The sequence below is a fragment of the Passer domesticus genome, chromosome 3 (genome assembly GCF_036417665.1).
Source record: "Passer domesticus isolate bPasDom1 chromosome 3, bPasDom1.hap1, whole genome shotgun sequence".
Lineage (NCBI taxonomy): Eukaryota > Metazoa > Chordata > Aves > Passeriformes > Passeridae > Passer > Passer domesticus.
This window is the reverse complement of record NC_087476.1, coordinates 89514721-89522904: the sequence shown is the minus strand read 5'-3', so window position 1 is coordinate 89522904 and position 8184 is coordinate 89514721. Positions and strand designations below refer to the sequence as shown.

The 8184-nt window shown below is 35.8% G+C and overlaps 1 protein-coding gene across 5 annotated transcripts in view; it reads left to right on the top strand.

The window, feature by feature from the left end:
* The window catches only part of PROX1 (prospero homeobox 1), a 49721-nt gene extending 42494 nt beyond the window's left edge, over window positions 1-7227 (top strand). For 4 of the 5 annotated variants that reach the window (XM_064414244.1, XM_064414245.1, XM_064414243.1 and 1 more), the window contains one exon: window positions 1488-7227. In XM_064414244.1, coding sequence (XP_064270314.1) covers window positions 1488-1676 — 189 coding nt within the window. In that variant the 3' untranslated portion in view covers window positions 1677-7227. The remainder of the gene's footprint in view (window positions 1-1487) is intronic. The other variant, XM_064414247.1, reaches the window with a different exon arrangement.
* The last annotated feature ends 957 nt before the right edge of the window (window positions 7228-8184 follow it).

Here is an 8184-nt window from a genome sequence, read left to right as displayed (position 1 = left end):
CAAAAGCATGTGAGGGCTGGGTTGCACTCTCAGAGGTAGACAGAGGACTTCTCTGGGGCTTCTGGAAGCAGAGTTTGTCAGCTGGTGTCAGGGGGAGCTGATCTCATGCTTATTTGATGGCAGAACGTGACTATCAAACTGCTGGTGTTTCCCAAACAATGACAGGTGAGCGAAGTCTCCAGAGCTCTGTTTTATCACACACACATTGATTGATCACACACATTTCCAGACAAGTGTTTTCGAAGTGGCTTCTAAAGGGACAGGAAGAAAAGCCTGAAGTAGAGAATAAGGGGCTGGCCTTGATCTGGCAGTGTGACATGAATTCAGTAAATCAGTGAGAGCTGCCCAAGTGTCTGTTTGCCATGGGAATGGTTCAAGTGGCTCCTAGTGCAGGTCGGAGAACTCCTCTTGCCGGAGGGGACAAAGAATAGCAGTGAGGGAATACTTGCTATTATAAGCATGCTGGCTACTGGCTGGCCATGTATTAGCAGTTCTAGAGCCGTGAAGCCATATTTCCCTGATAAAAGTGGAAAATAATACCTTTATGGAGATCACCTCAACCTTGCAACGTTCATTAGAGCAATTGCTTTTGAATCATTTAAGGCAAAGGGTGAGAAGGTGGTGCTGGTGCCTGCGACAACTACTTAGAATGAATTACTAAAGTTTGGAGGTAACTGTGGTTTTTTAACATTCACCCATTGTTCAGGTGCTTCTGGGAGTGGCACATTCCTTCTAGCTGGGTTTTTGACTCACCTGTAAAGTGACAGTGACATTTAGAAACAAATGAGTTAAAAGCATCCCAGCTTAGAAGCTCCTTGGAGCATAATGCACCCATTAAAGAGGTTAGGGTGGTATTTGTGTGCTCCTGAAAAAAGAGAAAGACCATAGTGTCTCCTGAGAAGGCAGTTTTGTGGGGTTCTTGTGCATAGCAGCCACAGAAGCAAGCCACTAGCTGAAGGCTTTGCTGCTTGATTGGTTTTAAACTGCAAACAACATTCAGAGATACCCCATTTCTTTGACTGCTTTCAGCACTGGTTGTGACCAAAGTCAGGCACAAAGGTACAAAGGGCTTCTTTCTGTGCATGCATAACTTTCATATTAGTTCTCACATGGAGAGGGGAACATGGCCATAAATGCACAGGTAAAATATCAAGCAGAGATTTCTTTCCTTAAAGACAATTGTGCTTGTTCCCCCTCCTGCTAATTATATCCTATAAATCCCCTACTCTCCCAACTCAGACAGTAACATTTTGTTACCTACATTCTGTCAGTAGACTTTACAAAGATCTCTAACACATGTTATAAAAGTTATTGCTATAGTACTATATATAACAGCTTTGCATAAGAGAATAGAGGGCTGCCACATTTAGAAAATGCAGGTGCTATGTAAGCCCCTTTCTGAAAGAAAGAACTTAGCTCAGTTTCCTTTGAAGAACCAGAGACTTGAAATTGAAAACTGTATTAATGCCATTGTCTCCTTGTATCAGCAGGTTCCAGAGAGATTCCTGGAAGTGGCTCAGATCACGTTACGGGAGTTTTTCAATGCCATTATCGCAGGCAAAGATGTTGATCCTTCCTGGAAGAAGGCCATATACAAGGTCATCTGTAAGCTGGACAGTGAGGTCCCTGAGATTTTCAAATCCCCAAACTGCCTACAAGAGCTTCTTCATGAGTAGAGAGTTCAGCAGCTATTTATGAATGTATGAAAGTAGCAGTCCCCTTCTGATGCCCAAGTCATGTGTGTCTCTATTTTAATTTCATATATATGTGTATGGTATACATATATATATGTATATGAAATTAGACTGATCCCTCCTGGATATAAGTTTTCATTCAGTTCCAAGGGGATGGTTATTTTACTTCAGCCTTTGGTTTACTTTTGCCCGAGACCCTTAACATTTGAAGAATCAATGGGGTTAATTTTCAGGGAGAAGAGTTTGGAAGTGTGTAAAAGCCTGTCTTAGCAAGTTAGGGCATTATGTTTAAAAATGCTTTGTCAGATTTATTGCTTGCTGCAAAGTGGCATTTTGTCTTGGTGAGACTAATGTCATGGCACAATACTACAGACAATGAAGTTTATATTATGTTTATACTGCTTAAGGTCTGAACTCTGTGGAGCCATTTCATAAGCTTCGAGCTTTTTTATTTGTATTTATATACTTTTTAATTAATAACTAGATTTTGTTTCATACTTCAGAAAAATACATCTGTTTTAGGTACTCACTCCAAGAAGTGACACCCAAAAAAGCAAACCCTATGCTTCATGTGTTCCTTACAGAGATGACAGGTACCCTGCACCAGTAGCCAACATGCCAGGTTCTTGTTTCTCTAAATTGCAGCAAGGGATGTTTGCACAAATCAAATACTGTTCTTGCAGGGTTAGGCCAGTAATTCATGCACAATGTTGTATCAAACACACTACTTTTGGAATATGGTCAGCTTAGTAAAGTGGAAGCATTTCACTCTCCATAGAGTAAAAATGAAACCTTCAGCATTGTATATTGCCATGTCTCAGTCTTACTTTAAATAGCATTAGTCCCTAAATTTATTATTTTCTTAGTCCATTCTGCTCCCCAAGATTCCCTTTCCAGCATACAAAATTTCTTGTCCATATTTGACATCTCTCCTGAAAAACACTTTTTGAATGATCTTAGATACAGTGGAAGAGTCTTCACCTCACAGTGCTGAGGCAAAGGAAAAAAAAAAGGCTTGTTTGTACCTATAAAATATAATACGTGTTTTCCTAATCAGAAGAATAAAAATTTCATTTTCATAAAAATCTAATTGAGCATTATACAAAAATCACAGTGTCCTCCTGGCTATGCAGGGTTCAGATAGCCAAATTTGATTTTTAAAATTACAGTAAGTGCAGCTTAAAAAAAAAAAAAGAAAGAAACCTATTTGCAATGTGGCTGCACTTGTCTTCTGAAGCTGGAGCTAGTGGTGACCAAAACCTGAGCTACAGTGTAAAGTCCCTGATGGATCTGGGTTTGCCTGAATGCTACACCATGATATGACAGAAAGAAAGAAAGAAAGCTAGCTGCTAAGTTCTCATGCTTTCTTCAGTGGCTCTCCTTTTCTCATGTTTTCAGAAAGAAATCATCTCCAGCAGTTTGGGGGAAGGTTGAATATGCTATGGCACACTGTATTTGTCATTTTGTTTGTCGTCTTTTGTACGGATGCAGTAAGAATTTATTGTTATTATCAATAGTATTTTCCCCGACATAATTCAATCTAAATCTAGAGGAAGTTCCTAATTAGTCCTGAATTATATTTATGCCATTGAGGATATTGGTATCTTCTTTATTTTAAAATTACATTTTGACTTTGGAGAGTGAAAGTTTACCCATGTGACTAAAGAGCTGACCTGATCATTGCAATTTCACTTCATTTACAAATACTGCTGATAGACAGAAATGTATGAAAGCAATTATTGTTAGCAGAAAGCCTTAAAAACCTGCTGACTTCAAATTAAACAGCACAATCCTCTGATTCCCTGTCATTCTTTTCAAGCACTGGCAGTATCTGTGGAGTATAGGCAATGCAGACAATTGCATGGGATGAAGTGCCAACATTTTCACTATGCATTAAAAGCAAAACAAATCTTGATCTTAGACTCCCTGAGAGTACCTAATACTGTACGTATCCTTACAGTAGACAGGAATTTTATTTTCTTTCTTTCTTTTTTTTCTTACATTTTATTTCATTTTTCTTTTTTTTTTTTTTAATTGTGTGTGTGCATGATTTGGTAAACATTACACTTCATAAAGATGGAACTCCAATGAATTCTGAGTAAGAAAGGATGAAAATTGTGTTCATGCACTTTTTTTGATTTATGGGAAGAAGTGGCATAAAATGCTCAAGTTTTGATACAGTAAGTTCATCACTGGCATACCATCAGACGCAAAATATTACTTTGCATTGTCACCTTGGACATAAGAAAGCAAAGCCATACTTTATTCATACTATGTGGACATACTACTAGCTACCATCTCAACCTGTGATTTTACCGTTGCTTTATATTATTATTATTATTCTTTATTATTATTATTATTATTATTGATATTGATGTTGATATTAATATTATTATTATTTGGCTGCAATGGGGTTCACATAATCTAAATAAGTGAAATTGTGTACTCAACACTTGATGTTGTTTCATTTATTTATTTATTTATGGGTAGTATAATCTCAATAGTAAATGAGGCATAGGAATTAGGAATAGAAATTTCATCTTAAAAGCAAAATAAAAACCTCCTTGGTCTGAAAAAGGAATAAATGATAATTTAATAATTTCAGTTATGTGATTTTTCTGCATTTTATAGCCATATTGCCTTTGTGCCTCCCAATTCACCTAAAATTACAAATACATGGCATAGCTTGTACTAAATTCTGAGTAGGATCCAATCCAGTTTCTTTTAATTTATCTCAATATTATTTCACTAAAAATGGCTAAAAGGCAGAAGGCTACTTTTATTGTAATGAAAGATTTACATAGGAAAAGAATTTCAAAATCCATGTAGAAACCCCATCTTGCCATTCATTTACTGATAATTCAGATTTATTTCTGCATATAAACTTGAGGTTATAGTCTGTGCCTAGACCTTAAATGCACCAGCGGAAGGATAAAAAAAATCCTTCAAAATACCAGTTTTTCCCCCACAAGTACAATTGTTCTTGTGCCTTCTGTGGCTTACAATTTTCATCTTTTAAACTTTATTTTTCAATTACTACAGCTGCAATAAACACTGACTTTTTTTTTTCCCGGCTGTTTGACATAATGTTGATAGCTATGCATATTTTGTGTCTTTTTAAAAATTAAAAAATAAAAAAAACAAAGCAGGAGAATACGTTTTTGAAGAAGAGAATTTTTAGAACAGTTTGATAATGCAAATTATTTTTTCTCAATTGTTTGAGCAGCATTCGAGTTTTGAAAATTCTTGTAGAAGCCAATTTTTTGTAACTGTGGTGCAAATCTTGTGTTTTCTTAGCCTGATGAAAAGTAGTATAGAAGCAATATTTCATACGTGACATATGTGCATATACAGATACGTATATGGTCACACACACAGGACAACGTGTGGGCATATGTATGTATATTTACACAAAAACACACACACACACACACAAAAGAGGCGTATGAAGTGAAAAGCTTACCTTTTTCCTATCTAGATTAAGAACCTATTTTAGACATTTGTTATGTTTTGTGAAAAGAATGTTCTATTTGAAACTACAAAACATTTAATTCTTACTGTATCTCTGGTTGTTTAATGGGAACGTTTCACATTTAATGGTAAACACGTGGAAGATGTTAGAATGTAGTAATTATTTAAGGAAGTGTTCACCCATGTATTCCTGAGGTTTGCTTTGTGCCTCTGAGTATTATTTAATTAAAGTGTTTTAAGTTTGCAGAATCTTTGTTACTGTACCAGGTATGTGGGTGAACATTGAAAATCGAGGGGAACTTTTATAAAGCAATGTAAATATTCAACCTTACGGCTGTTCTTGCATAAAGACATAAGATTTTAATAACTACATTCTGAAAACATCTGTTGAATTTATAAGAAACACTACAGTAACTGTGTAGATAGTTGAAAGCATTCTTGAAAATCCAGCTCTCTACTTTTAAAAGTTAAGTCCCTTTCATCAGATGTCAAGGGAATGGGTAATACAGTTTCTGTAAAATTGCAGAATTTTTTTCTATGTATATGAAGTCAGTTAATAGAAAAATGTTTTTTTCCACAGGTTAATATTAATTAAGAAATAAAGGTGAAGATTTTGTGGCTTTAAAGATAGGATTTTCACCAGCAGCATTGAAAGATTATACATATATATATATAGAAAGATATATATATATATATTAAAAATGGAAAGTGGTTTACAAAACCCCCAAAATGAGCACTGTACATGAGAAGTGAAAGCAAAAACTATATTTGCCATGTGTATTATATAGCAATCATTGGTGTTAATAGTGCAAATGTTTCCTTCTGGTACCAACTCTGTGTTTGAAAATTCCAATACGCATTGTTTTCAAAAAGCTCCCCTTAAGGAATGTAACTGGTTTATATGAGTAAGCAGTTACTGTATTGCACTTAAATGTTCTGTTGAAGGAAATGCAATTTTGTTTTCTGTAGAACTGTTGGTTGTAAACCATCTATAAACTGAAGCTAAAAATGCTCATATTTAGAGCTGGGATGAAAACTGGTATTTAACCTTTGTGTCTTCTTAGGAATATCCTTTTTAGTGTATGAAAGGTGGTGGCACTATGACTTTATTCAGTCTTTTCATCTGAGCCACAGTCACCTCTCTCCCAAAGCAGCCACCTTCCAAATGCACAAATACTGGGATATGTAGAAACAAATCTAGAAGAAACAGTGAGCTTACATTTTTCTCTAAAATCCATACCTTCTGCATTAATTGTACCACTCGAGTGAGATAGCAGACAAACACAATAACCATCTCATTACCATATAACATGTAAGAGTCAGAAATTAAAAAAAGGAGGGGGGAAAAGCCTCTTTAGGTTGGTTTTAGTGCTGCCCAGAAGAGTCAAAGGTTAAGGTTTAAACTGATATTGTCCCAGCCATTACTCATATGTATATAGTTACAAAAGTGACAAAACACTGCCTTTATATTATTTAGCAATATGTTGTAAATAGCATTATTAAGCTCTTTTTTTTGTAATAAAGACCCTTTAATTTGAAGATAGTACAATAACTGAACTGATAAAGTCAATTTTTGATTTTTTTTATTTTATTTTTTAGCTAGAGGCAATTTCAACTGTGGATTTTTTGTTGTCGTCTATTGTTCTGAAGACTTTGCATAATTTATTGGTTTAATTTATCCTAATTTATTTGATGAAGGTGTACAATTTTGTATTACCAAGGATGTACTGTAATATTAATTGATGACAAGATAAAACAATAAGACTCCCCTGTCTGTTTGGAAAAAAAAAGGTGCAGTAGACAATTGATTGAAAAAAAGTTACAATTCTAGCTTGGCAGCTACTAAATTTAAGATAAACACAGGAAAAATGTTGGGGGGGGTGGATTTTATTTTGTGTGTTTAAAGCTTTTGTATACTCTCCAGACTTTTACCTTTTTGCTTTGTACCACTTAAAGGATACAGTAGTTCAATTGCCTTGTGTGCCTTCCATCTTCTCTAAACTGAATGTATGTGCAGTATATATGCAAGCTTGTGCAAAATAAAATATAAATTACAAGCTCATTGCCACTGTTTACATTTATTTCCAAAAGTTTATATTGCCCCACGTCAAGAGGTGAACTCCTGAACCTCTTGTCTGTGGCCAGGCTGTGCCTAACACTGTAGCCCTCTGAAGGTTTTCTTCTCCCCTTAGTTCAAATTATTTATTAATGAAACTACCAGCCCTCTTGCAAAATTGATATAATGATTTATGGCCTTGGTGTCCTACCTCCAGCTCAGCGCTGGTTAAGATAATGAATGTTATTTTGCAATAGTCTATCTGCCAAGGAATAACTCCCTGGAAGAGACCTGTTTTGTCTGAGGCAGAGACAGCCCTTTAAATTAAATGGAGCCAATGTGAGCTATTTTGTTTATACTGTTTAATCATTTCCTGGGCATACCTGCCATGCTGGTGTCCTGCAACAGTGGGTTCCTCAAGCTGGGTGAATGCAGGGATGGTGCTTGTTGAGCTGTGGTGGTTCACACTTCATTCACATTTGTTACTCTTACCAGTCTGGACTTGGTAATGGTACTGACCAGATACCAGACTCTGTTCTCGTTGTTAGAATCCATCACTCATGGATCTCTTCTGTTTCAAGCTGAGTATTCACCAGCATTTTATAAAACTACTCTGTTCCTACACAATTCCTCAAAATGCATTTGTTCATGATTTTTCTTCTGCTCTTTGCTGTGTCTGCTGTTTCATATGTATCTTAAAATTTGAGGTTGAGTGTACCTTTGATTTACGTGATTGTATGTGTTTCAGATATTAAAGTTCTCTTTTTGGCTTAGAATTGGTGCAGATGGCAGTAAGACTGTAGCTTATTTAGACTGTAAAATACTGCAAGACTCTTCTGATTTTTGAAGGAGAAGCATGTTAAAAATATATTTTGATCTGAGGTCATTTATTTTCAGTATCTTCCCTGATCCAGCCTCAGGACACCAGAGCTGAGCTGGAGCCCAAATCCAGCTTCAGCTTTA